This window comes from Nyctibius grandis, unplaced genomic scaffold (genome assembly GCF_013368605.1).
Source record: "Nyctibius grandis isolate bNycGra1 unplaced genomic scaffold, bNycGra1.pri S41, whole genome shotgun sequence".
NCBI lineage: Eukaryota > Metazoa > Chordata > Aves > Nyctibiiformes > Nyctibiidae > Nyctibius > Nyctibius grandis.
The window spans coordinates 138,490-154,719 of NW_027167475.1; the positions used below are offsets into that span (position 1 = coordinate 138,490).

General features: G+C 50.6%; 1 protein-coding gene across 1 annotated transcript; it reads right to left on the reverse strand.

Moving 5' to 3' along the window:
- Positions 1 to 6,282: 6,282 nt before the first annotated feature.
- Positions 6,283 to 15,845, reverse strand: LOC137677229 (guanylate-binding protein 1-like). Its single transcript, XM_068424509.1, has 11 exons — positions 15,748 to 15,845; positions 11,296 to 11,507; positions 11,078 to 11,205; positions 10,604 to 10,713; positions 10,085 to 10,287; positions 9,725 to 9,967; positions 9,148 to 9,428; positions 8,358 to 8,570; positions 8,130 to 8,232; positions 7,806 to 7,999; positions 6,283 to 7,691 (listed from the first exon to the last, which is right to left on the reverse strand). The coding sequence occupies exons 2-11, from the start codon at positions 11,486 to 11,488 to the stop codon at positions 7,515 to 7,517; spliced, it is 1,845 nt and encodes a 614-aa protein (XP_068280610.1). The 5' UTR covers positions 11,489 to 11,507; positions 15,748 to 15,845; the 3' UTR covers positions 6,283 to 7,514.
- Between the last annotated feature and the right edge of the window lie 385 nt (positions 15,846 to 16,230).

The window sequence follows — 16,230 nt, forward strand, 5'->3', positions numbered from 1 at the left end:
ATCTGAGAGAGGAAATAGAAGGCAGGAAGGAGCTGAGCTGTTACTGTAGCTGCCAACTGAGCAGCTACAGAAGCAGTTACAGGAAGAAAAGTAGAAAAAACAAAAGTTGGAAGAAATGATTGAGATGATGCTCGTGCGGGTCCCGCATCCCCCTAGCCCCATGTAAAGTAGGAAACTGAGAGTGTCCGCAGAGGATTGGGATGGTTATATTTGAGGTGATCCTGTTGACTCTGATGAGGGAAATTATGACCCCCTGTTCCCCTCAGATTCCCCTGAATATGAGGCTTAACCCATCATTAAAGCAGAATACTCTGAAGGACCTTGGGGTGCTGCTCAGCAACATACTATATGAGCCAATCCCTGGGATGTGTTACAACTGGCAAACTTATAAGAGAAATACAGCAGTGTCCTGGTTTGGCCCAAACCAGGCCAATTAGTCTTAGAGAAACCAAGGTCACTGCTAAATTCCTCACTGCTTACGAGTGAAGAGCAGAAGGGGGGTCACACCTGCAGGGAGTTGCAGATGGGGCAGGTGGCCCAGAATTGACCAACAAGGTATTCCATCCCATACACGTCATTCTCACTTTCCTATTTATCACTAACTCACCGCCTCCTGGAGGTGGGGCCCAGGAGGGACGGGCCCTCCTGTCTCCCACTGATTGGTACCAGCTTTGCCAATTCTCCAGCTAAAAGCCTGCAGGTGTAATGGCAGGGGGAGCTACTGCATTTTCCCCTCTGCCCGTGCTGTGGGGAGCAACTCTGCCTGAGGAGGATTTCCAAGCTCTCGATCTTGGTTTTGTATATATTTGTATATATTTGATTATTTCTATTATTCTTATTATACTCTTTTTCATTACTATAGTTTATTAAAACTGTTTTAACTTTCCAACCTGTAAGACTCTCTCCCTTTTCCCTTTTCCTTAGGGTGGGGGGGAGAGGGTTAACAGAGAGCGTCTGCCACCGGGTTAGTAGCTGGCCCAGCTTTAAACCGTGACAAGCAGAAAGCCGGGTGAAACTGAAACTGGATACTTGTGGCGTGTCTGCCTGAGTGGCAGCAACTGAGTTGAGTGAAGATGAAGCAAACAGTCATTGGGGTCAGGGAGTTTTCTTAAACCTAGGACCTGACCCAGTGAATGAAGCCCATTCTGTCATCACCAGTAGTGTAGCCTGCTGGGCTGGGGGAATAGATGCCTTGGAACAAGGTGAACCTTGCAGAATTCCCATCTATTCCCTAAGCGAGCTCGCCACTGCTGTCACGAAAGCCACCTGCATACCAGCCATGCACAAACGAGGAGAAGCTGGTGATACCCTGATATCCCACCACAGTATGATACTGGGTGTGATACCCACCACTGTACATTATGCAATTTTAAAGCCACTAAATGAAGGAGGCACTTGCACTCTGATTCCAGTTGGTCCTTGACGACGACTGAAATTTCTAAGAGACACAGAAGCACAAATTTCAATGCTAACACAACAGGATGCTGAGAAGCTGGGTATGCAGCCTGGATGGCAAAGCGTTAAATTCACCAGGGTAAACAGAGCAAGTGTTATTTTTCAAACCGCAAAAATGAATTTATGTCTTCCGGGTGAGAAGCGCATGCCCTCTACTCGCTTTGCGGTTAAAAAACAGAATGAAAATACTTTGAGTTTCAATGTTTTGCCTGGACGAAACTGGCACCTGTCAGACAGCAGCGTGTGGTCCTTTGGTTCAAGTACCAACCCCAACCCCAGTAGAAATTGTGAGGCTACAGTGCGTGTACTCTGCACAGCCCAGAAATTACCAATGTAGCACAGTGTGTGATTTCTGCTGCGGCATGAAATGGAATGTCAGACGTAATAACAGATTTAGAAAAACAGCACATTATTTCCAGAACCCACCCCCTGTACAATTCACCCTTGTGGCCAGTCCAAAAGCGGGATGGGAGATGGCACCTGACAATTGATTATCAGCATAATAATATATTATCATGTATTGTTATGCCAACACAGCTCCACTAACAGCTGCAGTACCCAATATGGCAACGTTAACAGCCACACTCCGAGCAGCCGCACACCCGTGGATGGCAGAGCTAGATGTCAGAGAGATATTCTTTATGGTCCCCTTGCAGGAGGAGGATAAAAAGAAATTTGCTTTTCCTAGGGAAGGTATATAATATAACTTCAACAGACTCCCACAGGGTATAAACATTCACCCACAATTGCTCATGCTGCGCTTGCTGAACTTTTACAGACAGTCCCACTTCCTCAGGATGTGAATTCCCTGACAGGAAAGCGAGGGGGGAGTGGCAGCAGCAGTGCGGCAAGCACTACATAAAGCAGAAACTGAGGTCCTGAGTGAAAAATGCCAGGGACCAAATAAAGTAAAATTTTTAGGTACTTGGTGGATTACAGGTAGTGCAACAATTCCACCAGACACCCTATGCGAAATAGAACAACTGCAGATGCCCCAATCTAGGAAAGAATTACAACAATTTATGGGTACTTCAGGTACTGGAGGAAACACGTACCTGGATTTTCTGTCGTTACTCCCCACCATACTCACTTTTATGAAAGGGAAATCCACGGAAATGGAAGCCAGAAGATGAAGAGAGAATCAAAACTCTAATACAGGGATTAAACATATATCAGTCGCTGGGGCCAGTACCACCCCTGTGACCCTGTTATAGCAGAATGGGGTTTTGCAGAACAAGATATTTACTGCAATCTACTCCAAACCAGGCAAACGGGACAAAAAGACCTTTAATGTTTAGCTCGACCGCATTTAAAGAGACAGAACAGAGATATTCTGAGTGGGAAAAGGGACGTCTGCCTTTAGTCCAAGCAGTTAAGCAAGTTGAGCCACTCAGTAGAAGGGGGTCACCTGTCTGGAAAAACCCCACTGACATTTGTGTTGTTTTCTCTTTCTGGGAACGATACTGGGGATGATACCAGCACACCTCCCCTGGAGATCGGGTTAGCCATTGGAAGGTTGCTCATCCGTCTTGCAGGAGTGATAACTGCCAGCATGGATCAAATTCAGTGTACACATCAACAAGCCTGATGCATGGAGTGGAGACCCTCACTTCTTTTGTTTATGCTAATCCATACGGTAACTATAGTAGATTCTGTGCCATGCACGGCTCTCAGTTATGGGTGCAATCTACTGTAACAGCAATTACAAGGGAAGGCGATGAGAGCACCTCACCCACCGAGACTGAAAGGTAGTTTGTTAGAATGCAACTCCATTCCAAAAGGATTTCCAGTCTTGGTGGTATTTGGTTAATTTCACTTAGGACACCAGCAACAGTAAAGCCACAGCTTTTGTTTTGACAATACGCAATGCTTCAGTAGAGACCATATACCCAATCATTGCGTTGGGATTAAGCACCTTGTACAGTTGGGACTGTACTCTACACTCTATAGAGTATAGGCCCAACAAAACAGGAACAACTGGCAAAGCGTTGATGTTGACACGTGTTGTACAGGAACAGCAATGATTTATTTGTGAAAGTAATACCATTAAGGCCCAAGACCCCATCCCCAATTCAGTACGCATGCGCAAAGATGGTTACGTAATATATTAGCATATGCATAAGGTTTCTTGGAGTAGGCGGGCTTTTCTCAGGAATTTTATGAATATTCATTTTTCTATAATGTATATAATGAGTGTGATTTTGTCCCTAGGTGGACATGTTAGGTGGAGCGATCCCCCACGTCCCTCGGCTGAATAAAAGTAACGCCTGCTCATTAATGCTAAACCCAGTGCTAAGGAGTTATATTCCCAATTTCGGTGACAATAATACCATGAAGGCCCAAGACATGTGTCTTGACAATGAACAAAATCTTTGTCATTCTGACACACATCCTGATGAAAGCCCTGAGACTGTATCGATTGTGTCGGGGCAATCCCAAGCACAAATCCAGGCTGGGCGGAGAATGGATTGAGAGCAGCCCTGAGGAGAAGGACTTGGGGGTGATGGTCGAGGAGAAGCTCACCATGAGGCGGCAATGTGCGCTTGCAGCCAAGAAGGCCAACCGTATCCTGGGCTGCATCACAAGCAGCGTGGCCAGCAGGTCGAGGGAGGGGATTCTGCCCCTCTGCTCCACTCTCATGAGACCCCCCCTGCAGTGCTGTGTCCAGCTCTGGGGGGCCCCAACATAAGAAGGACATGGAGCTGTTGGAGCGAGTGCAGAGGAGGCCACAAAGATGACCAGAGGGCTGGAGCCCCTCTGCTATGAAGCAAGGCTGAGAGAGTTGGTGCTGTTTAGCCTAGAGAAGAGAAGGCTCCGGGGAGAACTTAGAGAAGCCTTCCAGTACCTGAAGGGCTACAGGAAAGTGGGAGAGGGGCTTTTTACAAGGGCATGTAGTGATAGGATGAGGTGGCACGGTTTTAAACTGAAAGAGGGAAGATTTAGATGAGATATTTGGAAGTAATTCTTTGCTGTGAGGGTGGTGAGACACTGGAAGAAGTTGCCCAGAGCAACCTCCCTGGCAGTGTTCAAGGCCAGATTGGATGAGGCTTTGAGTAACCTGGTCTAGTGGAAAGGTGCCCCAGCCCATGGCAGGGGCGTTGGAACTAGATGATCTTTAGGGTCCCTTCCAACCCAAACCCTTCGATGATTCTATGATTCTATGATGACTTGAGTCAATTGCTAAAAGGAATTGGGAACAAGTGGCAGAGAACCCTGATTACCGTCCATCATGATGCGGTGAGCATACACCACATCCTAGAAAGAGTGAAGAAAGATGGAGAACATCACTAGTGGGAAACCCACCTTTGATGGTCACCAACAGCAAGTGGAGCTTTGAATGGGATGTTACATCCAGTTGTAGTTTTGTTAGAATCACAGAATCACAGAATCGCTTAGATTGGAAAGGACCTTTAAGATCACCAAGTCCAACCACTACCCCAGCACTGGCGAGTCCACCACTAAGCCATGTCCTGAAGTGCACAGCTTCATGTCTTTTAAATACCTCCTGGGATGGTGACTCCACCACTTCCATGGGCAGCCTGTTCCAATGCGTGCCAACCCTTTCAGTGAAGAAAGTTTTCCTGACATCCAATCTAAACCTCCCCCGAATAACTTGAGGCCATTTCCTCTCATCCTATCGCTTGTTACTTGGGAGAAAAGACCAACACCCACCTCACCAAAACCTCCTTTCAGGTAGCTGTAGACAGTAAGAAGGTCTCCCCTCAACCTCCTTTTCTCCAGACTAAACATGCCCAGTTCCCTCAGCCACTCCTTGTAAAACTTGTGCTCTAGACCCTTCATCACCTTCGTTGCCCTTCTTTGGACTCGCTCCAGCACCTCAATGTCTTTCTTGTAGTGAGGGGCCCAAAAGTGACCCCAGGATTTAAGGTGCGGCCTCACCAGGCTGAATACAGACGGACGATCACTTCCCCTGCCCTGCTGGCCACGCTAGTTCTGATACAAGCCAGGATGTTTATGGTCTTCTTGACCACCTGGGCACACTGCTGGCTCATATTAAGATGGCTGTCAAGCAAAAGCCACAAGTTCTTTTCAGATGGGCATCTGTCAGCCACTCTTCCCTAAGCCTGCAGCGTTGCATGGGATTGCTGTGACCCAAGTGTAGGACCTGGTATGACAGCCTGAGCGAGCCTTCTTTGAGCTCTCTGTGCTGAGCAGCTGCCTGCATGGTGGTGATCTCCCCTTGAGCTGGGACACCTCTTGAGTTTACTCCTCAAGGCAGAGAGACCTCTTATCAACTGCAGATCTTTGGTGAGTGACCAATGTCACACATAACCTGGTATTATAGTGCACTAAGATTTAGTATTGGCAACTTTGATTTTGTATTGCTACACTTTGATTCTGCATTGGTAGTTCTGAATCAGTGTCAGATACTTTGTGCAGTAAGTAATAGAGTGAACCTTGTCTTGAACTTTGTTAAATCGCACTTTCACAACGTCATATTTCTATAAAACCACTTTTGCTGATACCTTTGGCGGTGGTTCTTTAAGTGGTCTAAATTGCCCAGCCACGACAAATTGGCATCACAGAAGGGAAGTCATTTCAGGGGCTACTGCCACTGGGGTGACTGCCTTTGGACCAGCCCCTCTGGCCATAAGGAACTCAAAAACCTCTACACCTTCACGGTACTGCAACAGTTGGTGTCCCTGCTTGTTCTCACGGTGCAGCTGAAGATTTAAATCCCTGTAGGGAAGACGGAAACCCCTTTGTCCATGGGTGTTACGGGTGAAAGCTGTTAGACAGAGAAGCCCCAAACTGCTTGTGGAATGGAGGAGAGAAAGGAAGGGTAAAAGTGAGACAACACATAGCTCGAGATAAACACAGTTTAATAGGTAAAACAAAAGCCATGTGCGCAAACAAAGCAAAATAAGGAATTCATTCACTACTTCCCATCGGCTGGCAGATGTTCAGCCATCTCCAGGAAAGCAGGACTCCATCACATGTAATGGTGGCTTGGGAAGACAAAGGCCATAACTCCAAACAACCTCCCTTCCTCCCTCTTTCCATCAGCTTTTATTGTTTGAGCACTGTGTCATATGGTCTGGGATATGGCTTTGGTCAGCTGGGGTCAGCTGTGCCACCTGTGTCCCCTCCCAAATTCTTGCCCACCCCCAGCCTACTCGCCCTTGGGTGAGAAGCAGAAAAGGTCTTGATACTGTTCAGCAAGAGCTAAAACAGGGGTGTGTTATCAAGAAATCCAAAACACAGAACCACACCAGCGTCTAAGGAGAACATTAACTCTATCCCAGCCAAAACCAGTACAATGGGACACACACCTCCCATGAACGCTCTACAGCCATCTCCTGCAGTGTCAGCACAGACACCCTTGGGAAGGGGCACTCAGAGAGTTCTCGGTCTGAAGAAAGGAAAGGGGGAGCAGCATGGAGATGGGGTGAGTGAACAGAGAGCAGAACAGCCCTTTGGGGAGAACTCCCTCACAGGTTCAAAGTGAGAAGAGCCTTGCTAAGGACCAGAGTGGCAATAGGTACATAGCAGACAATGGCTTTCATCCACTGCTCCCTGGGTCATGGGCTCACTCCTTCTGGGTCACTCTGCCCAAGGCTGATGCCAAGCAAACCACGTAGTGCTCACCACGTGGATTCCTGTTTATTCCCAACCTCCATGCTACTTCATGCTGCTGCATTAAGTGTGACCCTAGGATGTGAGCTTAAAGCTCTCTCAGGCATGATTCCCATAGCCCTGGTGAGGAGGTCTCTAGAAGAGGTGGGTCAGATCCCCCAATGGCATGTTCTGAGCATGGCAAAATGCTCCCAGACCTACCTGCCGCCATTATGGCCTTTCTGTGCCCCAGGCCACCCTGGCTTTTGATGTTCCCCGGGCCTTCAGATGAAGTGAGAGACTAGGTACTCTTGGAGGGAAGGGGAGAACATCTTCTGGAGGAGGCATGCATGAAAACACTCTATGGCAAGCATCTTGCATGAAGGGCTTTCAAATTGTCTCACAATTGTACGTGGGGACACTACACACCTCTCTTAATTTGTTACAATAGGAGCGTTAAAGTATTTGAGAGAGATCCCCCACTACTTCAAAAAGCTAAATACTACAGATACCAAGCCCATCAGTATCGATATCATTATGTTGATCCAGGACATGTAGCTATTCTTGGTGGTGCAATATTCCTGCTCCAGTCTCCTGTTCACCAGTTGCATGTAGTTGGCTTTGTCACGGAGGCCCTCTCTGAGCAATGCACTCTCCTCCTGTGAAGACAGGCAGGTTGTCACCAAGGAGCAAGGGGAGGGACCCAGCTGGGATCCCTTTGCCATTCTTTGCTGCTAGCCACATCTTGGCCCCTGCACTCTCCCACTTGGTACCTTTGATTTATGGCTCATCATCTTCTGGTGCTCCTCCAGCTGCTTCTCACAGCTCTCCTCCAGCTTCTTTCTCAGCTGAAGTTCATGCTCTTCGCAGCTGCGTAACTGGTCCTGCACCTTCTGCCTCTCTTCTGCCTCCTTCTTCCTCTGGACCTCCCTCTCCTGCTCAGCTCTCTCACGCCGGTCTTGCTCACCTGGTGACAGAGAAACAAGGGTCTTGCAAGGGCAGGAGCTGAGCGCACAAGCCCCCAAGGAGTCCTGTTGTCCCACTCCATCATGCTTGCCCCTCTACAGGCAGTGGCATTTCTCCAGACCACAAGTTACTTTTCAGCTCCTTGTCCTTCTCTGTCAGGGAGACGTCTGCGTTGAGGATGACTTTGGCCACAGCCTGTTTTCTTTGGAGGAACTCCTGCAGGACAGCATCAGCCTGGAGGACCACGGGTAGAAGAGGAGTCAAGGGAAGAAAGAGCAGCTGGGGAGAAACGGTATCTTGTGGGAAGAGGATGGGGTATGGAGCCTCTCCCCTTGAAGGGGAGCTGCTCTTGTTCCTACCTTCACTCCCTTGCCAGGAAGTTCCCGATATTTCCCCACCAGTGCCTTCTCGTCTCCTTTGAACAGCTCGTAACCCCCTGGCACACTGTAGGCACCATCTCTGATTCGTCTCTCCATGTCCTGGGAGAGGTCCTTGAGAGCAGCCTCGCACTTGACACGGGACGCCTGCTCGTTGTCCGTGCAGAACTTCTCCTTGACCTGCTGTACCTGGCGCTGTGCGGAAAGATGCAGAGGGAAGGCATCAGCCCAGGCTGAGCTGCATCCACCACTCTCATGCTAGGTAAAAATCAAGCCAGGTCAACATGGGAATTGGGATCTCCAGTCTGGGGGGTAATCAGCTGGGAGGTGACAGATGGGGAGGGCCTTCTGCACCCACAGACATCTCTGCACCAAGGTGCACAGGGGCAGAGAGCATGCCAGGGACCACGGGCTTCACAAAACACAGGGACAAGAATTCGTCAGCAGCACAGGGGAGGTGTGGAAGGCTACAGGCTTCGAGCCAGGGCACAGACACATCTGGGTGCAGCAAGAGATCGGGCAGGCCTGAGCTTCGTCCCCATTGGAGCAGAGCTTTAGAACCCAGGCAGAAGAGGGAGCACAGCAAGGAAAGCTTCCAGTCTGCAGTGTGTGGGAGCGGGCATTGGGACTGAGTGTCCTGTGGAGAGGACACAGCAGTGTCCTCTGGCAGGAGGCAGGCAGATCCCTGTTCCCCAGGCCCATGCTATTTTCCCAGAGCTAAGGGGATGATGGTGTCCCTGGGGGAATTCTGGCTGGGCTGGGGATCACCTACTATGAGATCTGCCTGGAAATAGCAGATGTTATCCTCAAATGTCCGTGCCATGAAGAGCTTCAGTGCCTCCTGCTCGCACTTGGTGTGCAGCTCCAGCAGCTCCTGAACAGTCTCCATGGGCATCTTCGCCCGCTGCTTCATCAGATCCTGGTACAACGTCACAGCCGCTTTCACTGCTGCTGTGTTCTCAATCTCTGCCAGGGCGACCACCGCACTCTCCAGGCACGGCACTGCCCCGCTCTCGATGGCCTTCACGTAGGTCTCTGCCAGTTTCCCCAGCACTGCCAAGGAGGACCAAGGATGAGACATCTGCAGCCTGAACAAAACGCAGGCTCCCATTCAGCCCTGGGCCCTGCCATATCCCTGCTGCCTCCCTCCCACACTCTTCCTCAACTTCTTTTTGTCTTTCCCACCCTGCCTGCAACATCCAGAAGCTCCAAGTCCAGCGCTATGGACAGCAGCCAGCACAAAAGCTCTCCCTTTCCCCACCTGCCTCATTTGACTCTGCATTGGATCCTGCCCCACACACAGGTCCAAGAGCTGCTGCCCATCCAACCCTCTGCATAGCAGTACTCACTGTTCCCTGTTACGAAGTGCCCGCCACGGACGGTCTTAGGTGGAGACTTTTCCCAGATGTGGCTGCAGAATTTCTCCACCTGCTGCAGGAATTCAGGATAGATCTCATCATCCTGAAGCTCCTCCAAGTGGTCCAGGTCCCTCTTTCTTGCCGGTGGGTCAAAAACAAAGCACTTGCGACCTGGAAAGAACTGGCGGATGCATTCCCGGGGCTGGTTGTAGCGTTCGATCTCTGGGCTGCTACCTGTGGGGTAAGAGGACATGGAGCAAGTTCACCAGGCTTGGGCTGTTGTTGAATTACACTCCAATGCTGCTGTGTCTGAGGCTGGACATCTCCAGCAGCACAGCACCATTCCCTTACCAGCCTTTAACTTCAGTGCGTTCTCCAAGTATTCGTCCTCAGAGATTTCCTTCCCATTCAACTTCAGCCGCAGTGTGAAATCCCGGACAGCCCAGACAAAAGTCGGGAAGAAGAGGACAAATTTTTCTGAATCCTTCAGTTCATCTTCACTCTTCTCGGGTGCTGCTTTCAAATTGATATGCTCAGACAGCTTCACCACATAGCTGGAGAGCTGGCTAAGGAAACAGGGACCTCAGGTCTGAATGCAGGGGCATCGCCATCCTGTAACCACTCAGCACTTCATGGGGAAGAGAGGAGACTGTGCAGGGACAGAGAATGGCCTGGAACCACCAGAGGGAGGAGGGAGAAAAACCCTCAGCTCTGAGGTCCATGACATTGGACTCCTAAGGACTCAAAGCACATCACTGGGCACTACCAGAAGGTTGTGCAGCTGTTTGAGGAGCTGGGATTTGTCAACTCCTAGCCCACCACACCGGGAGAGGAGGGCATCCCCTGGTGCTGCTGTCCCACCAAGGATACTGCAGCTGGTCCATGGCTTGCTGGTCAATGGTGCCTTTGCTGTTGTAGATCAGGGTGCTGGAGAGCAGTACAGTCAGCACAAAGATCCATGTATCGTTCTTGTTGTCTCCCTGGAACAACAACCCTTGGCTCTTACCAACAACACCCCCTAAGTATGAGCAAAGCCCCGAATCCCCACACCCTGAATGCCCCTAACCAACAGGCCATGGCAAGACCAGTTTTTGCAGAGACCCATCCCCATGCCATCTCCATGTCGTTCTGTAGCTGGCCTTAACCTCAACTCTTACCTCTCAGGGTCTGTCAAACTTATCTACCCCGACCTCCTTCCCCATGGCCTCTGGCTCTTCCCAGCACACAGGCCAAAGGCCACCAGGGGCGGTGGAAACACCTTGACTCTGATCACCGTGGTTGGGCCCTCAAGAGCTTCCACAAAGTGCTGGGAATGCACAAAGGGACCTTCTGCTTCTTCCACACCTTCTCCACATCACCCTGTCCTTCAGTGTCCAGCAGCACCAGAGTGTGTCCAGGCTTGCAGGGGTGAGGTACACACCACATCCAGATACCTTTGGTGTGGGACTGCACGCTGGAGCCCAGGGAGAAACCTGTGGGGAGAACGCAAGGGCTCAACAGTGTTAAAGACAGAGTAGGAAAACCCAGGTCCCTTGGCCATCCCAGGCTGGGACCTCCCTCACCTTTCCTCTGACGAGCCAGCCTGTTCATGAGGTACGACTTGCCAGTGCGGTACAGCCCTGCGATGGCCACCACCACCACAGGCTGGGTGACCTCTGACAGCACCTGCAGGGCTTCCTGCTGGACCACCAGCCCCTTCCTCTGGCTGTTCTCAATGAGGCAGACAGGCACTGGCATGAGGATTCTGGAAGCCATTGCTGACAGCGAGCACGGCCTGCAGAGGAGAAGGCGAGACAGGCTGGTTAACAAGGTGGAGACATCCCACAGTCCAAACAGAGACAGTCATTATCATCCTACTTCTTTTTTCCAAACAAACCATGCATTGCACCAAATTCCTTCCACCACACCTCCTCTTTTTGCCCCTCGCAAGTGATGCTGTGAAGGCAATACTGTTGCTTAGCAGACGTGCATGGCCCCTTCCCGTTTGCCTGGTGACAGAAATAGCTCAGTTTCTGTAAGCCCAGTGGGACAATGCGAGTACTCTGCATTATGTCCTGAACACCAGTTTGAAGCTTGCTGTGTGGTTAATCATGCAAAAATGGGTGTGGGACACAGCAATGGCCTCAGACAGGGCTCTAGACAACAGGAATGATGGGAGGGTCACACCAGAACTACGGAAAGGACATGTCAAGGCCTTTCTGCTTCTCATTCCACCCCCACCAGCGAGGAGGCTGGATGTGCACAAGAAGTTGGGAGGGGACACAGCCAGGACAGCTGACCCCAATGGACCCAAGGAATATTCCATACCATAGGACGTCATGATCAGCTCTAACACTAAGGGGCAGTTTGGCCGGGGGCTGCTGCTCAGGCACTGGCTGAGCATCAGTCGGGTGGTGGTGAGCAATTGTTTTCATTTGCATCGCTTGTCTTCCTTGGGTTTTATTTCCCTCTCTTTGTAATTTTCCTTTTCATTACAATTTATTATTATTATTATTTTATTTTATTTCAATTAATAAACTGTCTGTATCTCAACCCATGAGTTTTCACACTTTTACCCTTCTGATTCTCCCCCCATCCTGCTGGGGGGAGCCAGTGAGTGGCTGTGTGGGGCTTAGTTGCCAGCTGGGGTTAAACCACAACAACCCCCAGCCTACTCGCTGGTGGGGTGGTGTGAGAAGCAGAAAGGGCCTTGACGCTGTGTAAGGTCTGCTCAGTGATAGCAAAAACATCTCTGCATTGTCAACATTGTTTCCTGCACAAATCTAAAAACACAGCCCCATACTTGTGTCCTGCTTTGGACTAGGACAGACTCTTCAGTTGAGTTTCTTTTAAGTGACTGTACTTTCTGAAGTTGACCACACACGCTTGTGGCCATGGAAACCAGGGTCCCTGTTGGGTGTGTTTGTTCCACAAAGGAAAGGACCGTAAAAGTGTCGCACCTGTGGGGAGGAGCAGACAGGACAGGTGACCCAAACCAGACCAACGGGGTACTCCATCCCACCCACGTGATACTCAGTTTAAATCTGAGGGACCACGAGGGTCACGCTCTCTGCCCCTGTGGCTTGTGTCCAGGGAGGGTGTCCACTCTCAGCTTCTGGAGGTGACTCTTGTCAGCCGTAAAGACCAGGTGTCCCTTTAGGGACGATATCGTATGCCGCCCAAGTAAATGGACCACCATGGACAAAGGTGTCAGGTACCTGAGAGAGCTGGCTGTGCAGGAGATGATCTATAGTGACCCACAAACTATTGCAGACCCTGACGAAATGCCGTGCAGCCGACCTATGTTGCGGATGTTGGTGCAGAGTGCCCCATCGCCATATGCCCACACACTGTCACTATTGGTCTGGGGAGCAGAGGGAGAGATACCAGCTGTGGGTGATGTGGCTAACCAAATACAACAGCATGAAGACAGCCTCTCCCCTCCCCTACAGGCGTGCGTCTCAGCTGTAGAAAAACTAACGAAGCAATCTGAGAATTTCTTTGACTGATAGATTGTTTGAGAGATTGCCTGAGATGGAGAACAGGTCCTACTCGCCACCTGCATGGACCCACATCGCAGCCATTGAGAGAAGATGCCCTTCCACAAGACTGGCCCAAGAGAGACAGAACATGCCTCGAGGTGTCCTGTGGCATGCCCTGTGTGACTATGGAGAGGACGTGAGCAGATGGGATGGAAAACCCAATAGTGCTCTATGGGCACGAGGACATGACTTGCGAGGTAAAACAAATACAGGAGGGGGTTTCTCCAGGAAGGTGGCTGCTCCAGTTTCTACTGGGCTGATCTCCAGTCAGCATAGATGGGATTCTAATCCCTCCCCACCAGTCACAAACAAACAGGATTAGAGGGGCCGTGCCTCCAGCCAGGTGGAGGAGAGGGATAACAGAGTTTACTGGACTGTGTGGATCCGATGGCCTGGCACGGCAGAACCACAAGGCTATAAAGCCCTGGTAGACACTGGTGCATAGTGCACCCTGATGCCATCAAATCATACAGGGACAGAACCAATGAGCATTTCTGGAGTGACGGGGGGATCTCAAGAGCTATCAGTATTGGAGGCTGAAGTGAGTATCGATGGGCCATTGGTAGAGCAGCTGTAGAGACTGACAACATTAAACAGCTGTCTACCTTGCCTGGCCTCTCAGAGGATCCTTGTCTTGTGGTGTTGCTGAAGGTAGAGGAGCAGCAGGTGCCAATCGCTAACACAAGAGGTCACCGACCACAGTATCGTATCAACAGACACTCCCTGAACCCCTCCACACACTGATTCGACAACTAGAAAAGCAAGGACTGACCAGCAAGATTCACTCATCCTTTAACAGTCCAATAAGGCCAGTGCAGAAGCCTAATGGAGAATGGAGATTAACTGTAGACTATCATGCCCTAAATGAGGTTATGCCACCACTAAGCGCTGCCGTGCCAGACGTGCTCCAACTTCCCTGTGAACTGGAGTCAAAGGCAGCCAAGTGGTACGCCACCACGGACAGTGTTAATGCATTTTTCTCTATTCCCTTGGCACCAAAGTGCAGGCCACAGTTTGCTTCTACGTGGAGGGGTATCCAGTACCCCTGGAATCGATTGCCCCAGGGGTGGAAACACAGCCCTACCATTTGCCAAGGCCTGATCCAGAGTGCACTGGAGAAGGGTGGAGCTCTAGAGCACTTGCAGTACATTGATGATATCGTTGTATGTGGTGACAGAGCAGCAGCAGTTTTTGAGAAAGGGGAGAAAATAATGCAAATTCTTCTGCAAGCTGGTTTGCTATACAAAGAGGCAAAGTCAAGGGTCCCGCACAGGATATACAGTTCTTAGGGATTAAATGGCAAGATGGGCATCGACAGACCCCGATAGCGGTGATCAACAAAATAACAGCCATGTCCCCATCAAAACTGTTTTAACTTTCCAACCCCTAAGCCTCTCGCCCTTTTATCTTTTCGTTTTCCCCTCTGGGGAAGGAAAGGGCGTCTGTCATCCGCTTCACAGCCCCACACAGCCTCAAACTGCTATGAAGATAATTATCTGTATCGCAGCCAAAACAAGCAAAGGGTGCACAAGAAGCTGGGAGGGGACACAGCCAGGACAGCTGACCCCAGCTGACCCAAGGGATATTCCGTACCACAGGACATCATGCTCAGCAACAAAAGTTGGAGGAAGGAGGAAAGGGGGGGACATTCAGAGTGATGGTGTTTGACTTCCCAAGTAACAGTTACACGTGACGGAGCCCTGCTGTCCCGGACATGGGAAGGAGTGAATGAATTCCTTGTTTTGCTTTGGTTATGCACACAGATTTTGCTTTACCTTTCAAACTGTTTTTATCTCAACCCACAACTTGTCTCCCTTTAACCCACAACTTGTCTCCCTTTACCCTTCTGATTCTCTCCTCCCAATCACACTGAGGGGGGAGTCAGCGAGCGACTATGTGTGACTTACTTGCCAGCTGGGGTCAAACCACGCAACCCCCAGCCATGACCCAGCCCCTGCCAGGTACCAGTAAACCCCACGGACACAGAGGCAGCACAACGGCTGCAGCTGCCCCACTGCAACCTCCCGAATGCCCCAGCACTTGCTCCAGCAACACCGAGCTCCACAGACACTGCCCACGTCTGGACTTTGAATCCTCTCTGAGGACCTCACAAGCCCTGTCCTCTTCCAAGAACACCAAGGGGGCTGCCAGTGTGGGACAAGAGGCTGCCTCTCATGTCATGGGCACTGCCAGCTCAGCAGGGAGCAGACGAAAGGTTAGTGCATAGGGCCCAAGCTTAGGCAAGTCTAAATTGCATGCAAAGCCAAGGTGAGGGTTTCCACCCGTTCCTCTTGCTCTGTCCCAGAGCCCAATTAGACCTTTGATCTTTTTCTCCTCCAATCCGGTGGGGTCCCTGTCACTTGCTGGAGTCCATGTCATTTGCTGGGGTCCCTGTCGCTTGCTGGGAGCAGGAGTCATTCCACAACCGACCTGCGCAAGGGTGCTAACAGCAGGGTGAGCAGAGAGGAGGGGGCATAAGGGGAAGGGACTCACCGTCGTCTTCGTCAGCAGCTCTGGGCTGAAACAGCTTTGCTGCAGCCTGGGTCCTGCTCTGCCTTTTCTCCTGTGCTCTTGGTCCGTCTTCTCCTATTCCGAGAAATAGTGTGAGTCAGAGACCGAAAGTGAAAGTCACGGACTAGGAGGGAGGAGGAAAACTCCTCACTGGCTGGTGGTTTGAGCCTGGCCAGCAGCTAAGCACGAAAACTTGGGCAGGCGAGATAAAGATGGTTCAATAAGTGAGGGAACAACAACAATAAACAACGTTGCAAAAGCAAACTCTCACCAACTCCCAGCTGCCCAGACAGTTTCAGAGTTACACCCACCTTAAGAGATATCCCCCTACCTCTTCTTCTTTGATCCCACTTTGGTATCGCCTAGCATGATGTTATCTAGCGTGGAAGGGTGGTGAGATAGAGGAGCAGGTTGCCCAAAGAAGTTGTGGATGCCCCATAGAAGTTGTGGGTGCCCCATCATTGG